This window comes from Chironomus tepperi, unplaced genomic scaffold (genome assembly GCF_022539635.2).
Source record: "Chironomus tepperi strain 1889 unplaced genomic scaffold, CSIRO-AGI_Ctep_v1 contig_9, whole genome shotgun sequence".
Taxonomy (NCBI): Eukaryota; Metazoa; Arthropoda; class Insecta; order Diptera; family Chironomidae; genus Chironomus; species Chironomus tepperi.
This window is the reverse complement of record NW_027226131.1, coordinates 1,513,626-1,538,234: the sequence shown is the minus strand read 5'-3', so window position 1 is coordinate 1,538,234 and position 24,609 is coordinate 1,513,626. Positions and strand designations below refer to the sequence as shown.

The 24,609-nt window shown below is 32.4% G+C and overlaps 1 protein-coding gene across 1 annotated transcript in view; it reads right to left on the bottom strand.

Moving 5' to 3' along the window:
• Positions 1–7,781: 7,781 nt before the first annotated feature.
• Positions 7,782–24,609, bottom strand: part of LOC139086688 (uncharacterized) — a 73,332-nt gene continuing 56,504 nt past the window's right edge. The window contains exons 4-5 of the mRNA XM_070635269.1: positions 16,456–17,184; positions 7,782–9,630 (exon numbers count right to left, since the gene is read on the bottom strand). Coding sequence (XP_070491370.1) covers positions 9,081–9,630; positions 16,456–17,184 — 1,279 coding nt within the window. The 3' untranslated portion in view covers positions 7,782–9,080. The remainder of the gene's footprint in view (positions 9,631–16,455; positions 17,185–24,609) is intronic.

Below are 24,609 nucleotides of genomic sequence, written 5' to 3'. Positions count from 1 at the left end.
ATTTTTCATGAAATCTTTAAAAATCGTAATTGAAGACAAAAAAAATAACGGTTATTCAAGATTTAAAAAGTAACGGAAGTTCAAAATTCAAAATTGAAGTTCAAAGTTTGAAAAAATTGTAACGATCAATAACGCGAAGCTTTAAAAAAATTCGAGTAAACTTTGAGATCTCTTTGTGAGTAAATTTATGTAAATTTTCATCCTTTGGTATGTTTATGTAATCACTTAATCAACATGTTTGACATGACAACAAAACATTTTTTATTCCCACAGCAAGACACAAAAAATAAACTAAATTATCAATGGACGGCAATAGACTATCATCAACCACAGTCTCAAAACTTCCTCAAACTATTTCCTCACATGACATACTAAGAATTTATCATAGCAAAGAGCTCAAGAAGAACAACTTTCTGACTCATATGTGGAACTAAAATAAGAAAACTTCTATAATAAATCCTTACAAAAAAAGGCTTCAATTAAGAGAAAAAAAATTGTCCATTATGAAGGATGTCACATAAAAAATTAATTAATCGTAAAAAAAAGTTTTTCCTTTTCCTGTTTGCCATTCTTCATGTTCTGTGTTCATCGTTGTCATTAACATAAATAAAAAAAGAGAGAATTATGACCATGGGAAATTTATTGCAACTGTAAGTGATAATAAACTGTGTTCATGTCACAGTGGATGACAGACAAGACAGTACAAAATAAATAAAGCTTTAATAACTGACTCATCAGTCGATGGACATAAATGCCAAAATATAACCTTGACATTGGTGTTTTGGCTGGAATTTTATGAACTGATCTTTTTGGTGCTTCAAATCAGGGTGGGAAGGACTCCAATCAAGAATCCAGTGGATAACCGGCTCCTAAGTCCTCCCAACTCTGCTTTAAATGTTAATTCTGATAATGATGATGCTGAACAACAATTAGACATGAAAGTAATTACTTGAGCAACAATTTAACATGTTTTAGACCATTTACCAAAAAAGCATAAAATGCTATGTCCATATTAAATTTTATGTGCTTGTTAATGGTTTTACAAATTTTTCAAATTTAAAACAATACAGATATAAATTACCCATAACATGAAATGGTATGCATGCTCAATTACAGCTTATTTTTGTGTACTGTTGTGTACATTAAAGGATATTTTACAGCACTTCAATTCAATGCCTGAGCGGTACAATGTGAGAAGAAGGCTCCGTCATGGAACTTTAAGGAATCGTCCATATGTCTGCCAAATTTAAGATACTTTCTTGATCCCCCTTGGTGTTGATAAAAGAGATTTAGCGGAGCCTTAAAACTTCCCAAGCTCTGGCTTCTTCATTTGTGTCGCTCGGGATGATAATTAAGCTATTTTTGGAAAACAAATGATTTGTGAATGTCCTGAAATAAAAGTTTCTATAAATAGAATTAATTTCTGTTTTTGACTACCATTGAAAAAACAAACAAAAGAATAAATGCTGAACTTTATGATTTATGGTAACAATGACACTGTGTATGCTGCATGAACGAGCGATAAAAATTTTTTAATGACATTTTGTTTTCAGAGTTGTTGTTTTTAAATTATTTTCGAATTTTAAATGGAGTTATGGTGACTTTTTGGGACAGCATTCGAGTCGACGTCGACTTGTTCCTACCGAGTAATTTCAGGGCCTATCGATCAAAAATTTATTAATAAATATAGAAAATAATATTTGCAACGGTTAATATAAATTCAAATTTCTGAGAAAATTTTTTCATTTGCAGCCAACTTCAGGTATGTTTATAAGAATTATAATATGAATGAAAATCAAATTATCGTATTTAATGATTTCAAGATTTACGCAATGCGCCAATAACTCAATACATCCTACTTATTACATAGCATCTCATCTCAAACCAACCCTGAAAAATTTAAAATAATCAATGTAAAAACAGCGAGAAATTACAATAAAACTTTCATCATTCACATGTGTATACATTTATTTTAACATGTATATAATAATTCATTTCCATCTCATTTACTTCTTTTATAAATATTTAATTACATAATATAAGTTTTTTGTTTTGTTATTTCACATTTTCACCATAAAAAATAATTTTCCTGTTATCCTTTTAGATATTTTTTTTAATAAAAACTTTTTTTGTTTCACAAATAACCCTTAACATTAACTACATGCAGACTGTGGAGATCTTAGTGTCGAATTCCTTTGGGACTATGTGTTGAAGGATTTAAAAAATGTCGAAGGGAGTCCAAATTTCAAATTTATTTTGACCGTTAAAGAGACAAAATAATCATTTTTTAAATTAACAATGAAATTCACAAAAAAAATTTCTCAATTTTATAACGGTTTCTCAAAATTTAAAAATTAACGGTCTCTTAAAATTCAAAAATTAACAGTCATTTCTTTTTTGAAAATGTAATTAACGGTCAAATTTCACCATTTCCACAGTCTGACTAAAAGTTTTATTATTTTTCACTTTTCTCATCATGAATAAGGATTTTTTGTTTCTAGATCTGGGATTTTTCAATCTCTAACCTTTTTTTGTTGCTTTCTATTTTTTTGCTGTAAATGTTTTCAGCTCCAAAAACTTTTTATTTTGTATATTTGTTAAATCATTATAGTTTAACAGAAAAAAGGGGTTCGTTTAAAAATAAGTTTGTTAATGCTTTTGTGTATATTTTTCAATAAATGTAATGATTACTAAATGAGTAGCTTTAAGTGGTAATGGATATAGACTACGACTTGGAGCCATTGATGATAGTTTGAGCTTTTGTGGCAAAATAATTGTGTTAAAAAGTTTTGAAATTTTATTCGCTTTGGGGCAGTGATGCAAACTTCGTCTGTGTATCATATATCCGTCATCTAAATGTTAAACCTTAAAGTTTAGAGTTCTTTTATTAGAAAAATTCTAGTTATTCAGATCATTGAGAAGCAGAGCTGCGCTATAGCCTGTGGAAGGAACACCGACGGAAGGCACTATCGACAACCTGCTGAAGGTGAGCAGCTAAGCAGCATAGCCAGGGTTTGCAAAACTTTGAGTTGAACTAGAGTGTGTAGCGGCTAATAATTGTTTAAGGAGTGATGACACTCGGCAGACCATTGCATTCAGTAGGCCGTTGCATTGCATACAGTTAAAGGTTCGGTCAGAATCAGTCCTAGAACCATTCCAATACTGTGGCTCACTAAGAAAACATTTAAAGCCTGAATAAATGGACTATGGGATAATTCCATAAATCTAAAGTAGAAGAAGGTAAAAATCTCATAGCTCATGCTAAGATAATGCCAAATGCTCATTTTGCCATTGATTCCTTTAACCTTTAAATTTTTTCCAGATCAAGTAGCTCAAATACAAAATATCACAAACAAAAAAAGGTTGAAAAATAAAATTACAAACAGATTTTCCGGAAGGATAAGCTCCTTAAAGCCTTAAACTCACCCAACTTCCAAGAAAATTACCGTGAAAATAGAAAGCTATTAAAATGAAAATGGCATAACAGAAAAACATCAAAGGAAATGCTGACAATAGCTTACTAGAGCTATTATCTCTCAAAACTTTTAATCTGTTACTATAATAACCTCAAGCATTTCATTCAGTTTTTCTATTTTTAAATTCACATACACACAAATGGCACCCTATTGTTCTTATTTTATAAATTACTTATCATCATAAGTAGCATGCATGCTAACAATTACATCGTATATAAAAAGAGTTTTTTCAACACTGACAATAATGACATTTAGGCTCAGTTTTAATTTGAATCAATAAGAGTTGAATTATTTTTTGGCTGATTTTAGTTTGATGTGCTGGTTGTTGATGGAAAGCTTTTAAGAATTTTTAACGGTTTTTTAAAATTTAGATGAAAAGTAAAAATTAACGAAGGTTTAAATTTCGAGACTTTTCAATAAATTCATACAAACTTCATTTTTTTATTGACAAATTAATGTGACTTGCTCTTTTCATTTGCTCTAATTGCTCTTCGAGATTTTTCAGCATAATTTTATTTTATCCTGTAAAAAAATCATTTTTGAGTTAACGGTTTTTCTGTTTTTAAATTTTGTTAGATTTGGTTTCGTTAAATTTGACGAAAATAGTTTTTGTCCCATTTGATAACAATTTGTGTGGAAAAAATACAATATTTCTCAAAAGCAAGTTATTTAATTAAATTATAGTTCATTTTATGAGCTAATTCTCATATTTTATATAGATCTGGATATAATAAAGTGAGTGATGTCAAAATAGTTCAAATTAAAGAGAATCGTGTGTTAAATTCATTGGAAATTGAAAACAAATCAGTTAGTTGTCAGAAAAATGTAGAGGTCAGTGACACAGACAGCTTCAGAAACCAATTAAGGAAGAGAATTGATCAAAATTAAACTGTACGGTCAGCAAAATAGGTAAGTAAGAGTAATAAGTTGGTAGATAATGGAAATATCTAACAGAATTTCCTCTAAGTCAACTTACCGAGCGACATAAATGAAGAAGCACCACTAAATCTATTTTATTAGAACGTTTTTCGCTTCCATAATGCTGTCGCTTGGGAAAGTAAACCAATTTGTGCTTAAAAATTCAACAAAAAATCTCTCTAGTCATCATTATCACGTTAATCGGTGTGGTAATCTCCATTGAGACTTTTTTCCACAAAGAATAATGACTTAATTTAATTAAATTAAATCTGAAAAGTTTAAACGATTTTTTTCATCAGCATTTAATCCCTTAATTAATTATCGTTGAATCACTCATAATACGAGAAACTCAACAAGAATAGCACAAAAAAAGCAATTTTTGAAATTGCCATCATTATATGAATTTAAAATGTGATCCAATGAAATGTTTAAAATTAAAAAGAATAAATTTATGGTAATGACTTATGCGAGACAATTAGCGGAATTATTTTCAATTTCATGAGAGACTAATTTTCACGAGGATGTGCTTGCACGATCAAAAAATATATTTATTTTAATGATTATAAATTCCAAAAGTATTTTCGGCTATAAATTTTTGTTTAACAAACAAAAATGGATATTCAGGGAAAGAATTTGTGGAATTTGAGTAATTTTGAACATTTTTCGATATTGTTTTATTGAAATTCAGCTGGTTTGCATTATCCCGGATGGCACACGTCATTAAAAAATCCGGTGACAGACTAGCATAACTCTGATGCCAGGTCAGATTTGATGAAATTTAATCTCAGGTTCTAGTCGTTCTAACAGGTAAATATAGTCTCGAGTTCTTGCTAATTAAGGAAATTCGCTGGTCGTATAGATCAATTGTGATCCATGATCTCCCTCAGGAGTCATCTGAAGCTGGTTCTATCACTGGCTAACACTTGCCAATTTCCGATTTTCGAGTTCTTGCTCACCTTAAATGTACTTCATGAGCGTGCTCACGTGCGTTGCTCTAAGCTAACACTGTTTTAGAGATCACACTATATGCCAGGTAGGGTCATGTAAGCATGTGGTCAGATTATTATCAATTTCTTTGCCGTATGCTTTCCGAGTACATATCTCTTTCAAAAATAAATTAAACCACGTTTTAAAATTTAAAAAAACATTTTTCCATCAAGAAATTTTTCAAATTTTGTTTATCATCCAACAAGCAGGAAAAACAGAAGCGAATGAAAATTAAATTGAAAATTAAGTGAGCAAAATATTATTTTACACGTATATGATGAAAAATTTATTTTTGTTCTCCACTTTCATATTCCATTTTTCATACTCAGAGTCCCGAGCGACACAAGTCAAGAAGGCTACGTCATGGAGCTTTTAAAGTTTCAAAAAAGCTCTTTTATTCACATCATATAGAAGCTGTTTGACCATATTCCAGGTGGACAAAAATACGTTAGAATCAGTCATCAACTGGACATTAACTTGCCATCAACTAGTTATAAGGTATGATTGTCCACTCGGGTATGGCTGCCAAATCTAAGCAACTTTAATTTGATATTAATAAAAGCTTTAGCGAAGCTTTAAAAGCTCCATGACAAAGCTTTCTTCATTTGTGTCGCTCGGGTCGACATGTGCCACATATATTCACTTTAATGCCATTTACTTCCTGTGTGTTTTATATAAAAAAGTGCTTTTGCATTAGTACAGTGTGATGAAACTTTAACGATAAAATATCTCAGTAACATGTCAGTAATATTAGAATTATTGTGTGAAGAAGACTTCATATGTTATTTTTACTATTAATAGAATGTGCTTTTACATTGTAAAAAAAAAAAAAATAAAAGCACTTCCGTTCAACATTGTATAAAAAATTGTTATGATGAAGTTTTTAAAACAAGCAACAACCCTTACATATTGCTTTTTGATTGAAAGCCTTTTACGTTGAGTGCTGCTATTGTTTAATGATAATGTCCATTTGATACAATGTATTGATTAGGGAAATTGTGTACGTGGGGGAAATGCATTTGCAATTTTAATTGGAAAATTTATGAAATCACGAGGAAAATTTTATGCATAAGTTCAATGCACGCATGAATAAAATTAGGATTTTGTAAATAATCAGCTTGAATATTGTTTGTAAAATAGGAATTTTAATTTTTCGTATTTATGTATCTAAAATATGGATTGGCTCAGCATTCGATTAGGAACCGCAGCCCTGTATTTCCTGCGATTTAAATGCTTTGGTCTGCAAACTTCAGCTGTACAGTATAATTTGCCCATGGCTGCAGTTTCGGACGAACCTCAATCTGAAGTGAAGCTTATTCGGATAGTATACGTCGTAGAAAATGCAAAATATCTGACACCTGGTTGGTGTAAGCCTAGTCTGAGTTGGAATTTGAGCTAATCTGGTCTGTCAAGAGTCACATCAGCATGGTACCGAATTTTTCGTATTTTCTACGCAGTGTGATTTTCGAATTATGCAGGATGAATAAATAATAAAAATCCTAGGATTTTTTTAAAAAAAAAAAAAAACAAAAAATTAATTGTTCTAATTTAGGAGATGATGACAAGGCGCTGTACATTTATGATCCTCGGAGTAATGACGGTTCCGAAAGGTCACGACTTGCTTGAGTAAAGGAGTAATTTTCAATTAAACTCGAGCAGCACGATGTGGTCAAATTTATTTTCGTAATCAAAATGTATCATAAGGAGTCGACACGTCTGAGACCCTTTTCGTCGTACAGTCACTTGCAAGTCTTGCAGTGAATCTAGTGACTTAGTAGGGCCTTAGTGATTGGACTATGCCACTCTGGCTAAAACACTTGCAATTCCTTTCCAAGAAACTAATTTGTACCCAATAAAATAATAATTTCAACTGTATCTGACAATAATTCATACAGCCAACAGCTTCAATTTGTCACGATCTAAAATTAATACAATAATTTACCCATTACTCAAAGCCACGTGCTGTTTGCAGCCATAATTTATCACTCAAATAATAATTACATCTTATTTTAATCTAAAAATAACGAATTGAACTCATCTGATGCCTCATTCAGTCTGATTTATTGCTTACAATTTATTATCATTGATATCAAATGTCTTTGGCAGAATTGTTTCATTTCCATATCGTATTTCCTCATCCATTGACAATAACTCAAAGTTAATGACTCCCAAGAGTTTAATTTAGGAATTTAATTGAATAGGGAACTGTTTCTATTGCCATACTTCTATTGCTAGGATTTGAATCTGTGATAAGATACTTTATTCAATAAATTTTAATTTAAAGACTTCCTTATCATGTCCCCGAACAGCACATCCACACTGTGTTTACTAAGGTACCTTTACGTTGTTGTATTAATGGTAAGTTACAAAGCTGCACTGTAGGCTGAAGTCGTTCCATTTTTATCTCGAAAAATCCAGTCCTCTGCACTGTGCTGCTCGGGTTCCTTGCTGTATCTATCTATAAATTTATTTTAATTCTCACTTTCTTCTTTTATCAATGACTTTTTTATAGCAACAACCAAAAAATGTTGGAAACTGAGTTCTATTCGTAAAATGTTTATGATAAGATTTAATGCCTTTCTATCCTTTCGGTGTATTTTTGGAAACTGTCTGACCTTTAAGAGATTGGGACATAATTTTAAGATGATTTTAAAGGTAGGCATAGATTAAGCATTTCGATAAGATTTGGTTTTATTTGAACAAGAAAATACAAAGTTTCTTGGTGATCCGGACATAAATGAATTTAAGGGGATGTTATGGAAGCAAACTTCCGATTCCTTAAAAATAGAATTTAACCTTTAAAATGTCCCTTTTATCTGTTTCTACCTTAAATTTATACAATGTTGCCTTAAATTCATAAGAGCTGCATATTCCAGAGCAGCACAAGTGCCATCACCGCAACTTCGCGTCTTTCTGTAAGTACGATGTCATAGCACGGATTGTTGTTCGTAATTTTATGGTATAAATCAGTGATTTTTAACCTGTTCCTGAGACGACTCACTAATTCAGTGATGGGCAACCTGTGTACCACCAACATTTTTTAGATAAAACATGAACCGTATGCAGTATGCGCTGTCGTAAGAGGCTTACCATCGAGGTTTGCCTCGAAAAATGAAGTATGACATTGTAACTTCCGCGTGGTGCACGGAAGGTACTTTTTCAAAAAGTTCAATATTTCGCCAAACTAATCGCGGCACGTCTTAGATCGTGTAGCTACACATTTGCACAATGTGAAGCATAGTATGCAGCAGCAGATAGGTTGTTCACCATTGGTCTAATTTGACTTAAATGTCAAATAACCTAAACTACTTCAAGTTTACTATAACTCCATTTTGTAGGTGATGAAGACTCCAGTAGAGTCTTCCCAACTCTGGCCGCAACAATCTAACAAAAATCACCTAAAGGTACTGTAATGAAATCCAATTAAAATCTTCCATCCTCTCTTTCCACATTACCTCTTTTGTTTCATTCCTATTTTGTTTATAGGAGAAAAAGCTCTAAATTTTACGGATAAAGTTTTTTAATTCAATTAAAATGGGCGTAAGAGCAAAATGAAAGGAAGGTAAAAAGGTAGTAATGAAAAAAAAGTGAAGACCTCGCATAAAAGCTTCCCGCATTTATAGGAAAATTTATTGCTGTCTTTGTAATTTGCTCTTATTCGCTTTTATGACTTCGAATAGAATTAAAAGCAAGTTTCAATTACTCGACATCATGTGATTCAACCTCAACAATTATTTCATTTGATGCACTTCCATTCTCAACATTTTCACAGCTACCATCAATTTTATTCTCACTAATACAATTATTACTATTACTATGATTATTAAATTCCATAAAATTCTTACTTCTACGTTCTGTTATAACTTCTATTGAGTCATAAAAGTCATTTAAGTCAGATCGCGTACATGTATTGCTACTTATCACGTAAATTTGATCCAAATCACTACTAAGAATTTTCGATGGCTTTGATTTTGGTTTCTTAAAACTTCGGGTCGATTGACTACGATAAAGGTATTTTTTGGCATCTGATACAGTTGAGTCTTCTATGGTTGTTGTATTTAAAATTAGTGAGTCAGGACGTTGCTTTGGTTCAATTATAGCTTTCGTCTCATTTAATTCCATTTCAATTTCATCTTGTTTGTCAACCTCAACAACGCTTTCTTCTTCCATCAGACATGGTTCAATGCTTGATTGACATGATAATTGCTTCACCGCTGCCATTGGCTCTGAGCAAATTGATAATTGACTTCTATAATGAGAGATGAGAAAGAAGAAAAGAGAAATCGATAAGAAAATAATATTTTTCATTTAATTCCACTGTCATATCCATGATGAAAGGTTCATGACATTCCTCCCGAGTGACACAAATGAAGAAGGTGCGGCTAAAGTTCTTTCGAATGGAAGCCACTTTCAAATTATGCGACTACCATCTGATGTTAATAAAACAGTTTTTGGAAGCATATATATGAACTTTATACGTTATTTCAGGATATATTCAGGATATAGTGAAAGTAAAGCGAATAAATAGGTTAAAATGGGCTGGTCAAGTCAATTGAAGATCAGATGATGCCTTAATAATTAAATTAACAACTGATTGCTTTTTGGATGGAATTATCTCGAGCTGGACCAAAGATCTCATGGAACTACTGTGTGAGCAACAATGCAAGACTACTTGGAATTAGAAACTCGTGCGCCTCCGCCAAGGAAGTAAGTAAAAGAGCTTTACCGGACTTATAAAAGCTTCATGCCGAAGTCTCCTGTGTCACTCGGTTCCAACAATTTCTATGATAGCAAAAAAAAAATCCTTATCTTGGGCGAATCATCAGCTGGCACAAGGCACAATTTCTACGAACAAAAAAATTGCGGTCTCCTATTATAAATGATGCGATAATGTGCTCATCAGATCTCTTGGCTTGCTTTTTTTGTGCTTCATTATGCAAAATTTAATGTCGTGCATGAAAAATAATGAGGAAATTTTTCTATCCAACTTAATGGCGACAAAATGATTGCAAAACAAAATGAAGAAAATGTTCATCCCTCTTACATAATTATTCACTTGCATCGCATCTGGATGCAATAATTAATTGAGTTTCAGGGAAGAAAAGTTTTGCTGAGACTGAAGGTGGCAAGTTGGAGATGAAAAATGTTGTTCATAGTAAGTTTTTGAATGGGTGGGAGGATGTAGAGTAAATATTGATTTATTTTCTGGGTTTATTCATCAAAACGGGATTAAGTTTGGTTATAGATGTTCAGGGTGTCTTAATGAGCTTGTAAGTAGACAACTTATTATAAACTGATTAATTGGCAATGTGATTTGAGAGAATTTAAAGAGATTTATAATTAGTTCTTAGTGACGAATTCATTGAGACCGCCAAACTACTACACTCTACTCAGTTCTTCGTCCTATAACCTTTAGATCTATGCTCCTGGCAATTCTTCATTAAAATCTTTCATTCATCTCATTCCAATCGGCACACACATAAATGTTTTCCACATGGCAATCAAATGGAACACATAATTAGAACCAAGTGCCGTACTTATGACAATCAGTTTCACGCGGCATCTAAGTGGCTGCCATCAATAGCACAACGTGTTAGCAACGTCAGATTATCAGTATGGAGTGAAGTTGCGTTTGTGAACCGTGTGGACAACATTTTTTCGGTCGGGCAAGCACACCTCAAATCGAAATCAAGTTAAAAAGTCACATCAAAAATCATTTTGTCATCATCATCCTTCAAATTTACTTCCAATTGAACTAATCAATCAGAATGTCACCAAATAAGAAGCATTCCCCATCCATCTTTTAATGCTAAACTACTGTCATGTAGCACATTTACACCAAATTGCAGCAAATCGACAATTTTCTTCTTTCATCAAATTAAATTGAATGGCATCAATGGCTTTACTTATGGGTTACCGACAAAATCCCACTGTACATTTGCCCACTGTTCATTAGCCCACTGACATTTTCCCACTGGTACATTAGCCCACTGGTACATATGCCCACTGGTACATAAGCCCACCGGTACATTTGCCCACTGGTACATTAGCCCACCGGTACATATGCCCACTGATGCATATGCCCACCGGTACATATGCCCATTTTTACATAAGCCCACCGGTACATATGCCCACTGGTACATATGCCCACTGGTACATAAGCCCACCGGTACATATGCCCACTGGTACATATGCCCATTGGTTCATATGATAGCTAGTGGAAAAAATTTGAAAAAATATTTTTTTTATATTTATTTATTTTTTTGTTTAGGTGTCTATATTATATATTTTTTAAAAAATATATCATGATTTTCTAGATGACTGGATACTGTGTGCCTATTCTCAATACATAAATCTAGAGCTGTAAGATAGGTATCTGTGGAAATGTGCCTAGCTCTATCATGGGAGCTTTTAACTTTGTCTTGGCACTAGCTTTTGATAGACAAACACATTTGCCTTCTTGTAGCCTTGCATAACGAAAACCAATACCTAAGCAAAGGCACTGCCAAGCCAAAGGCAATAGTTTTTGCCTTTGCCTACAAAGGTATTCTTATCATAAGCAGTGCTTAGACAGAGGAAAAACTATTGTCTTTGGCTAGGTAGTGCCTTTGCCTAGGTATTGATTTTCACTAGGCAAGCTTACAAGAAGGCAAATTTGCTTGCTTATCAATAGCTAATGTCTGTGATAGATTTATGCCTTTGGTAGCAAAACGATAAGTGACAACGCTGCATAAATCTATACTTTCTTAATCAGTAGCTTTTTTTCTTCATAATATTAAATCTACATGCAGAAATAGTCTGCATTTTATTTATCTTCAAGAAGATACATCTATATATGCTTTCTTTATAAATAAAATGCCTTTTGAAGAAAACAGAAAAAACTTCTCCAAATTACCATACCAAAATTTAGCCAATCACCTTACCTATTCTACCAACAAGAAACTGCTTAACAGAAGGAGTTCACTGGCTCCGAATGTCACTTAGGAACTAGTTGTCTAACTAGGGCTAAATGTTTCTGTCAATTACGTCAACCTTAAAATAGAAGACTTTTTCTAGTACATATAGAAGCTTCATTGATGAAGATCTTGCCTTGTATCAGCCAAAAGACTATGAGAAAAGCCAAAAATTCATGGGAATTTCATCTAGAAAATCATGCGATATTTTAAAAAAATAATAATATAGATACTTTAACAGAAAAAAAAAGTATTTAAAAATTTTTTTTTAAATTTTTTCCACTAGTGGGCATATGAACCAGTGGGCTTATGTACCAGTGGGCATATGCATCAGTGGGCATATGTACCTGTGGGCTTATGTACCAGTGGGCAAATGTACCGGTGGGCTTATGTTCCAATGGGCATATGTACCGGTGGGCATATGCATCAGTGGGCATATGTACCAGTGGGCTTATGTACCAATGGGCATATGTACCAGTGGGCTTATGTACCAATGGGCATATGTACCGGTGGGCTAATGTACCAGTGGGCTAATGTACCGGTGGGCTTATGTACCAGTGGGCATATGTACCAGTGGGCTAATGTACCAGTGGGCTAATGTCAGTGGGCTAATGTACCAGTGGGCAAGTGTCAGTGGGCAAATGTCCTACACCCTTCACTTATTCGTCAATATCAATACATGATTTATGTTAAGGACTAAAACTTACAATGGTACTTCAGCTCATTGTAAATTCATGAAAATTAAATTTTCTATTCAGGAAATTGAAAATTTTTCGTTCGCATGTGTTATGGTAAGTTTATCCTCTAAACTTAACTGTACAATCCATAAATCATAAAAGGGAAACGAAAAAGTTTCTTATTTTTTCATCTCCTGTACAAGAAATTTTAAAAGGTTTTGCCATTCTTCAACCTTAATTTCCTCCACATTCATTTATTATTCTACACTATTTAGCAAGTTTTTTGTTATTTACTCCACCTTTTTGCAGCTACGGGAATCAATTAAATGAGCATAAGATCTACTGCATGATAGGTTAGAGCAGTAGTGGGCAACCTGTGTGCCGCGGCACACTAATGTGTTGCATACATTTTTTTAGAATTTCATGAACCGTGTGTCGTGTACGGTTTCGGTCGAGACTTATCATCATGATGAGCCATGAAAACAAAAGGTTGCCCACCACTGGGTTAGCAGTAATCCAGAATTATTTTCATTCCTAACGTGCCGAATAAAAGGTTTTCTAAGAAAAAGAAATATCCAAAATTTATTACATTTATGTCAGCAGTTCCTTTATCGTCTTTAAGTATTCTTTATGATTTAATTCCATTCTTTCTATACCTTTTCTATAGAAGGGTATTAACTGCAAAATCAGAGATGCTGAAAGAATTTGAGGTAAAATTTTCATTAGAAAGCGGATTTCTTTGCATTAATATTTTGAGGGGTATGAAAGAAAGATTATAAAGGTGCTGAGCTTTTGTGATGATTTTGTAGAATTTGTGATAATTAATTCATAACTTGGTTGGGATGGAGATTTTGCTGTTTTTTTGGCAATTTTGCTGACGTTTTCATTAACATTTGAATACAATGAAAGCTTTTGGGCTGTTCACAAAATGATGATCTATCTTAAAGCCTTTAAGTCAAAGGTATCTGTGTGAGGATCAATGGTACTTTAGGATGAATATGGCTTGATTCTTGTGTATGCTCAGGTTTCTTTACTAGGAAGATGAATGATAGGAGATGTATGAGAGCCATTTTAATGAACTTATTACTCGGAAGGTACATTGCGTAAATTGGATATCTCGGGTAGGCAAAGCTTTTAGTGAATTTGACTCCAGACCACAGAAATACTAGCTAGATTTTTAGCCTTTTCCACATCTTGTGACTATCGGGTAAGAGATTAAATCCTCAGGGCATTGAATTTGAATGTCGGTAATTGGAAACGAATAAGATAGGAAACGTCTAATGGAGGTCATGGATCGCAATTGATACATGAGCAGCGAAGTAGATAAGGATAGAATTTTTAATTACACGGGCTATAACATTAGAGCCATCACTACCAGATTTTGATATTCCCAAAGTACAATAATATAACCATGTTCGCCTCAGACAAGGAAGAAAGGAAGTAAACATACCATTAAATCCTCACAGCATCCCAATGGGCAAAAATGCATTAGAAAAATCCGATCCTTACAAATTAAAGAGCTATGACTCGAACCCTGCCTTCCTCCCATGGATATGATTCTGTTTTCCAATAAAAACTTAAGAGGTATTGTCCACTTAGGCATCTAAGTCCATAAGAATCCATCTGATGACAGAATCTAAATCACTTTCTAGAAACCTTGCATCCTTCAATATCCGATTCCATTTCAAAACAAAGTCTTACAGCTTTATCAAAAGTGTATTAATAACATCATATGAAAAAGTTTGAGGATTATATTTCCCATATCCCATCGACATTATTCAACACCGATAAGATGCAATAATTTAAAAAACATAAAAAATTCTTTCATCATACCACAAATCGTTGCTGAATATACATCAATGAATAGCAAGATGCGATACGCTTCAGAAAGTAAAATCAATTCAATTCTATCATTTGAAGGAAAAAGTTTGTAATGAAAAAAGTTTCTTTTGTGAATTTGAACGAATATGCCTATTTATGAGTCGATTCCAAAAGCTATTATTCTGTTGTAAAATATCTAGAACATATGAGAACAGGCTTTAATATATCCTCATTGCAGCAATCATATCATGGCATATAGAAATGAGTCAATGAATACAAAAGGTCCTCATTATCATCCTTTAGGCACAACAAACAAGCAATGGAAAAAATTAATGAAAAATTCAGCATACGACAATAGCAGATGGATTAAAATGAAATAAGAATCTTGGATCTTGACCCACATTAGATTTCAATCGCTTCCATTTCTATTGTGTTTACATAGATTTCGGTCTGACTTCTGTAAGCCAGCATGAGCAGTATGGCTGATGATTATTTGAGAGAGAATGATGAAGGGATGGAAAAAAAATATTTTTCACTATGTACGTACCGTGAATAAGGCAATAAATTATGCTTTGCACGCAGAAAATAATTTATTTTCATGCTGAAAGTAATTAATATACAAAAGAATTTTCCCGAGCGGTTCGTTGAGGGAAATAGAATTTTTGACTGTCAAACGGATTGAAAACAACCCCTGAGTAGACGACTTGGCATAAAGTCTAGTTATTAAATTGACTCACGGCCAATTAATGCCATTTTAAAATTTGTCGACAAATTAGTTTGTAATTACTAGACAATATTCCAAATTGTTCACTTACTGCTGTTACGTCCGTGCAACTGTGACGTTTAGCCACTAAGACAGCATCCTATTGGAGTCCTAATGATTATGTTGTGCTGCTCGGATTCAATTCATTACTTGAAGCACATTTGCTCAAAATAGGGAATTCAAGTTAGTAGAATTTTGAGTAGATCAGATTCCAAACAGGACAATAAACCTGCAGAGTAGTTATTGCTATAGTCATGTAGGTTATTTTTTCCAAACCCCATCAAAAACTGCCTCAAAAAGCGCAAGAGCTAGAAGAGGCGGAAATCATTATCCAAATGACAACGAGACTCTGTCGTGAAGTTGGATTCGGTGAGTTCTGGCCTCATTCTAGACTCAAACCAGCCTAGGGACATTTTCTTCATTTCTATGCTTTCTAACATTCAAGAACAGATCTTTGCATCTAAAATACAGACAATGAAGGCCTATAATTACTAAGCGAACCTTGATTAATCCAAAAATTGAAAGTAAAATTGTACAAATTTGATCAAAAATCCAGCATCCCCAAACAAACCTCCACAGAAAGCATTTCATTGCTTTAAGAATTTTCCGATTCAATTCAACTGTACACAAAAAGCTTCCTTTAATCCCCTACCAACTCATTTCCAATCTTCATGTTTACAATGCGAAAATAGCGAACGAACGATGAATAGAAATAAGAAGAAGAAGAAGTAAGGAAAGAAAAGACGACGAGGGGATGAATAAATTTGTAGAAATATCAGAACGCCTACATGTGATGATTGCTAAAGTTCCTTTTTGTAATGTAATTAATTTAATTTGAATTCATTTAACATTCTTCCTACCTGAAATTCTCCTTATCAATAGAAAGTATCGAGCTGACTTTTCTCGGACTCTGTTGCTTATCAGGACTTCTACATAAATCATGTGCTGACGATATACTCGCATTATGTGGATAACAACGTGAATCAATGCTATATGTACGCGAAGCTGATGATGCTCTCCGACTTATTTCGACTGTTGTCGATGCAATTGGCTTTCTAGACGGTGAAATTGAATTTTCTGACATCGTTGAGCTTCGTCGTCTCCGATGGGGACTTGAATTGTGTTGTTCTTCCTTCTCAATTTGCTTCTGACGTGATAAGACGTGTCGACGAGATGTATCGCTATGTTTTATACGTTTCTTATGTACGGGTGCTATATCGATTATCTCTGGTGTTGGATCAAATGTTACTGATACTTGCGAACCATGTGTCGAATCATATGACTGTCTCAATGGACTTGTTTCATCTACAGATATTGCATGTCGATGATATCGTAATAATCCCGGATGCAAATAACTATTTTCTCTCGTTGCTCGATACACCAAGCTAGAGTGCTGCTTACCATTATGATTATGATGATGATGATGATGATTCTGATGCGTTCGAGACATGCGACGATGTGTGTTCGGTGAACCGGATGATTTCAATAATGGACTTGTTATGTGAACTTTATCATCAAGAATTGGCACTGAGCCACTTCTTGATAATCTACGAAATTCTGATGATGCTTGTGGAATGCATTTTGGTGAACTGGAAGTGACAAAAAAAAGTTATTAAAATTAGTGTTGAACATTTGGTTTTGTGGGAATATTGAGGATTATTACAACTGTCTTCCTTTCTATGTCTCCATTATTATTCAATTTTCCGGAGATTATTCCACCCTCTCGTTCACGTTTATTTCTTTTTTGGTGCTTTAAGCATTTCTTGTGGAAGAATTGTGAGAACATTTTGTCGTTAGCTGATTATACATAGCTATCTAGAATTGTGTACCTTTAAGATTGAGATAGGATTAAAGCAGTGGTGGGTAACCGGTGTGTCAACAAAAATTATTGGTAATGTCATGAATCGTATGCGGTACCGTGTACGGTTTTGATCGAGGATTACCAACAAGGTGTGCCTCGAAATATAAAAGGTTTCTCACCACTGGATTAGAGTCAAACCTTTTTGAGAATTTTTAAAATTTTCCAAGAGAGGTGAGGACTCTGACTCAGTAAAGACAACGCCAGCTGCTTAACTGGTTGATTTTCAAGCATACATAACTAAACTTGACTAAAAATACCCTTAATGTGTCTACCAATCAGCTTTTTACTTTCTGACACACTTGAGAGTTTATCTAATCCTATTCAATTCCTTTCGATCCTTAAAAATGCGTATTAATTTGATTTTCATCGACAAAAAGTTCACATCTTATCCTTTTCTCTATCTTAGCATCTCTTCAGCATGCATAATGACAATAAAATCTTTGGTATCTGAATTTGTGAAATGGATTATGCTAAATTAGCTTCAACAAACAAAGCATCTTCTGCTTGAATTCTATAAAGCTATTTAAATTCCATTTACTAAGTTGTTGTAAGTATCTGGATCATAAATCTCTCTAAGCAACAACAATATGTCACCAAGCATGAGCGATGATAGACTTCTTTGTTAACGAGATAATGAATTTGGCGCTTTTTTGTTTGCTTTTGTTGCTTAGTAAGAGGAAAATAATTAATTTTTTAAGAAATTTTTGTTTGCATTCACAATTTATAATGTTTTGTTGCCTCTGATGCCTTTTAATTAGCTGTGAGATGATGATTAAGAGGCCTTTTTTTGGGAAATTTATGTTCTTGATGGTGAAATTTGTTTATTATTGTAAATATGTTAATGTGACGAGCTGTAAGGTGCAAAGCTAATTAGCAATTGAGGAATTCATTAGCTGCGTTGAATATATTATGTACAGAAGCATGTGATTAGCTTTATGAAGCGGAATTACATAAAAACGTAGAGAACAGAACAACCAAAAACTTTTTAAAAAGGAGGAACCCTTTTTTGAGCTGCATAATAGTCAAGTGAGTTGTTAATCAATTCCCATGTCATAGTTTAAGCTTTACAGCCATCGTTACTGACCTGCATTTAATTTTAAATTCTATTAATTATGCTCAGGCCATCGTAAAATTCAAGGTTGGTAGACACAGCCTTAAAGTTCCCTTTAGAGCTTTTTTGCATAACAATTATGATATTTGCATATAAAGTATCCGAAAAGTCTATTACACTGAAATTAGGGATCTGTTGTTATGCCTAGTTTTATTCTACTTTAAGTTTTTAATAATCATTCTGAGTTGGAGTGTCAACTGGATTGCTTGTTTTAACATTTTGTGGAAACATATTCAATATCAATTGGGTTATAAAAGAAAGAAGTACTGGAATTTGTACTTTCTTGCCTTATTAAGTTAGATATTTTTTGTAATTTAATGTTGTGCTGCCTATAAAATATGGATAAATCAATTGAAAAAGGAATCATACAAATGGATACCAAAAATGGTGTGGTAAGTTTCGAATGTGAATGTGAAGCTTTATCTAAGTTTTAATATAATTTAAATAACTCATCAAAATAACTCTAGGAAATAAATATTGATCATGACTCGAGAGTATCTATTGATAATATAAGTGGTTATAACATAGGTTGCTTTACATGCACAAAGAGCATTCTGAAAGCATTCAATTCCAATGATGATTTATCAGCAGAGATCAGCTTATATTTTAAGTTCTATAGTCAAAGTAAATACCGACAATTTTGGACAAAAAAAGTTGATCTTCAGGATGTTATGAGACATTATGCAACAAATAAAGATGCAAATATTTTTAATTTGTTTAGTATTTTGATGCACGATTGGAATGAGCCAAAAGCTGAATCTTTTAATTATTGTTTGTGTGAAAAATTTGATGCCTTTGAATTCTTTGGAGTATCTATGATGAAGGAATTGCTGAATATTTCCAATATGGATGAAATGCAGCCATATCAACAGGTTTTCCTCAGAATAATTAACCAATTGCTGCATGAAAAAGAATCCAAATTAGAGAAGATTATGGAAAAGTCTGGATTTGACAAGATCGCAGTAGATGAATATAAAAATTTTCAATGCATGATTGATGATTCTATTAAGGAAGCACTAAAAATCAAAAATGAGGAATTCAGAAATCAAATTTTGAAAATTCTTACAATTTTCCTCAAAATTACAGCAACAAATGGTTATAAAAGACATAAAGATGCCATCCTTCAAGCTTTATATTGTAATATTGAAGATCATTCTCCTTATGAACCGTCTATTGATTCAGTAACAAAATACTGTGACTACAAATTTTTTGATCTTATTTTTCGTTTAAAAGAATATTTTTTGGCATCATTTGAGTTAAGTTTTGACCAGTTCATTGAGACTTATCAAAAGTTTTATGGTGAATATTGGAACATAGCCATAAAACCTGATATTAGGCTTCTTTTTCATATGACTCGCAAAGATGTTAAACTTCATGATATAAGCAGACTTTTACTTAAGAAATGTTCATTTATTGATATGAACTCATCAATTTTCGAAAATTTCAAGGAAGTCAACAATTACTACATAATTTTTAATGGATTGCTTGAAAGAAAAGAAACAAATCTTTTGGTAATTTTTAGTCTTTAATTTATTTTTAAAAATAGTGTATTTAAAAAGATATTTTTCTTTGATTACCTAGCACGAAGTTAACGATTTACTGCATAACTTCGAAGACAACATTGATAATATTTCTAAACTATTACTGAATGATAAAAGATTCACCAAAAAGTTGCTGTTAGGACGTGAAAATGTACAGGAATTGAGCATTCTTGAAAAAGTCTTATCAAATGGCAAATTTTGTTCAATTTTGCAAAAACTATGGAATAAGTTTGATTTGGGAAGGAAACCTGAATATTTGTTGTTGGTAAGACACACGATCATATCGTGTAGCAATCAGATAAAGATTGATAATTCTCAAAATATTAATCAATCCTTATATTTTCAGAAAAATCCAAACGGAAAATACTTAATGGACTACGTAATTCAATCTAAAAACATCAACCAACTGATGTCTTTTCTCTCTTTACCAACGCATCAATGTAAATTTTCAAATGACACATCCAAGAGTTACATGATGTTACACAATATGCTGTTTTATTCGTGCAATGGAAAATCATTATTCGAAGTTTATTCAGATTCAGCACTAAATCAAGGCTTAGATCCGCAGTATAATTTTGTCGAAAAACTAGCTTATTTACTTGAAGAAATTGGACAAATTGATGAAATTAAATCATGTTCATTCGTAAACAGTTTGATAAAGACGATAAGCAGTAATGAACCTGATTCACAAAATATAAATTTTTTATTGGGATACATGATCGCATACTGGAATCCTAAGTGCAATTATGTTCAATCGTGTAAAAAAATCTTAATTGAAAAAAATCAATTCTTTGATCTTTTATTCATGGTAATTGAGCAACGGTCCGAAGAATTTATCATAAAATTCCATTCCAAGATAATCCATTTTGATGATTCAAACATTACGTCTCAAATGTCATCGACTTTAAAATTGATTTGTGTTTTAATTTTGGCCGCAATAAGAAATCAACAATACAGCATTATTGACTGTGTTTTTGCAAAAAATTCTTTAGCTATGACCGAGTTCTACTTTACTGAAAACATGAAAGTCGGAAAAATCAACAATCATGTAGCTTTAAAGATGTTAGAGCATAATTGTCTATTTGAAGGAAACAAATTTCCAACAAAATGGTTAACAAGTGACATTTTATCAGAATTTTTTGATTCAAGAGTCAAAGATCATAACGATGAGCTTATCGAACTTGATTATTCCTTTATGTCCTATATTGAACGACAGAAAATCAAAGTTACAGACAAAAATGATATAACAGATGATTTATTGTTCAACGAAGATTTAGAGACATTGGAGTTCATTGACGCGAATGAAAGTGCAATGAATATTCTGTCACATCCAATCATCAAAACTTATATTGATATAAAGAGACTTAAGTATCACAGAATATTTAAGTATAACTTTCTTGTGAATTTGATTTTTTTTCTACTTCCGATTTTTTTCATTTTATTAAACCGTGAAGATTTAAGGGCGAGTGATTTTTATTTTTTCGTAACTATTTTTACATGCTGGATACTTGGAATCCTTTATAAAATAATTAGCGAAGTTTTTCAGCTTTTGACTTCAAAAAGCATACTTGGATATTTCAAATCAAATCTTTTGGATATAAGTCTTATTACTTCTTCGATTTTTTGGCTTTTTAACGTCAAGTCTAGTTTTGATTTTTTAAAAGTGACCATTTTTATATTATCTGCTTTAGTGTTTACATCCGATAATCCTAATATGAAGTATCCATTGTACTTACATGTTTTCAAAAAAGTCGGTATAACATTTATTAGCATTTGCAGCTCGTTCATAATGGTTTTAATTGCATTCAGCTACTCATTTTATATCATGTTTGGACAAACTCAGGAAAATTTTTATTTAAGTTATCTGTACTCAGATGTTTCTGAAAATATGCGACCGAACAACACAATATTTAACAATTTTAATAATGTTGGAACTTCATTTGTAAAAGTTCTTACAATGTTAGGCGGGAATTACTCCATTGAGCCTTTTGAACTTGAACTATTACAAATTTTTTTGTTTGTACTTTTTTTCATCTGTTCTTCAATCCTTTACAATCTTATCCTCGGATTGTCTATTGAAAATATAAGTGAGGTTAAAAAAGGATCGAAAAGTTTCATTCTGTCCATAGAACTTGGAAAAATTATTGGCGTTGCTACAAAATTAAGAAGATTTTATGAAAAGATCAGGTAAGTTTTCTAAGCGATCAATGCTTTTTTAAATTAAGTAAAATGTTTTTTTCTTATATTATTTAGTAAAATCAATTCCTTCCTTGGTAACGTAATCATCGCATGGCCTCTTAAAGTTATACTTGTTTATTTCCCATTAAGAGTCATCAAGTTCTTTATTGGCAGATACCTTTTTATCCATAACATATCAAAAATTTACATCAATAAAAATTCTGGCAAAGTTTTTGTTAAAGCACATGATGATTATAAATTAATCCTTAAAATTGGAAAATATCGAAAAGATAAATTTAAAATTGAAAAGGAATCTTTAAAAGAGATTCAAGAAATTGTGAACAATAAGAAGAATTATGGAGTAGGACTTGCGAGCAGGGCGCTACAATAATTTTAACTGATAAATACATAGTAAATCACACTTAATTGGAATATTCAAATCATATGTTACAGTACTTACTTTAAATTGTTCTTTACCAAAAGCATTTGCACTTTCGATAATTTATTTAATTAAATGTGCTTAATAAAGATTAATAACATTTTCTAATCCACTAGAATATCTTTTGAATTCTTTGATGATCTTGTTAGGATCATGCATTTATATAGATTCCAGGTCACAAAAAAGCATCGATACAATCGGAGTGATTACTCAGTTGTCATAAGGACCAGATCATAAATCTCTCTAAGAAACAAAAATCTGTTAAGCATTTTTTCGTCTACAAGCACACCAAGCATGAGTGATGATAGACTTCTTTGTTAACGAGATAATGAATTTGGCGCTTTTTTGTTAGCTTTTGTTGCTTAATGAGAGGAAAATAATTAATTTTTAAGAAATTTTTGTTTGCATTCACAATTTATAATGTTTTGTTGCCTCTGATGCCTTTTAATTAGCTGTGAGATGATGATTAAGAGATTTTTTTGGGAAATTTATGTTCTTGATGGTGAAATTTGTTTATTATTGTAAATATGTTAATGTGACGAGCTGTAAGGTGCAAAGCTAATTAGCAATTGAGGAATTCATTAGCTGCGTTGAATATATTATGTACAGAAGCATGTGGACAAAAATTTAAAAAAAGGAGGAACCCTCTTTTTGAGCTGCATAATATTCAGGGGAGCTGTTAATCAATTCCCATGTCATAGTTTAAGCTTTTCGGTCGTTGTTACTGACCTGTATTTAGTTTTAAGTATATTAATTATGCTCAGGTCATCGTAAAATTCATGGTTGGTAGACACAGCCTTAAAGTTCCCTTTGGAACATTTTTTGCATAACAATTATGATCAATATTTGCATATATGTATCGTATTCGTAAACTCTATGATTACATAAAATCATCTTCCCTAATTTTTCAAAAATCATTCTGAGTTGGAGTGCCAACTGGATTGTTTGTTGTAAAATTCTGTGCAGAACATTCAATTTCATTTGGGTTATAAAGGTAAGAAGCATTAAAAAGTGTACATCTACTTCCTGGTTTTGTTAATCTTATTCTTTTTATAATTATACCGTATTTAAGTGTCTTGTAATTTCAAAATATTTTATTCGCTCAACATTGAATGCCATTTAAGCTTAAAACGTTCGATTATTTGCCTTGAGAAGCTTGGCCTATCTCTAAGACGGTGTGAACATATCCGCATTGTGTTTCTTCCCAATACTTAAACTGGTTTAAAAATAATTTATTTTGTGTTTCTTTAGAGCTTCATGTTATGGATAAATCGATTGAAAAAGGAATCCAACAAAAGGATGCCAAAAATGGTGTGGTAAGCTTTGAATGTGAATGTGCAGCTTTATCTAAGGATTAATATAATTTAAAATGACTCTAGGAAATAGATATTGATCATGACTCAAGTGTATCAATTGACAAAAGGAAAGGTTATGACACAAAGAGCATTCTGAAAGCATTTACTTCCAATGAAGATTTATCAGCAGAGATCAGCTTATATTTTAAATCTTATAGTGAAAGTAAATATCGACAATTTTGGACAAAACAAATTGATCTTAAGGATGTTATGAGACATTATACAATAGAAAAAGCCAATATACTGAACTTCTTTAGCATTTTGATGCACGATTGGAATGAGCCAAAAGCTGAATCTTTTAATTATTATTTGTGTGAAAAATTCGACGCATTTGAATTTTTTGGAGGATCTATGATGAAGAAGTTGCTGAATATTTCCAATATGGATGAAATGCAGCCATATCAACAGGTGTTTTTGAGAATAATTTACCAATTTCTACACGAAAAGGAATCCAGACTAGAAAAAATTGTAAAACTGACTGAATTCGATAAGGTTACTTCTAAAGAAGATAAAAATTTTCAATGCATGA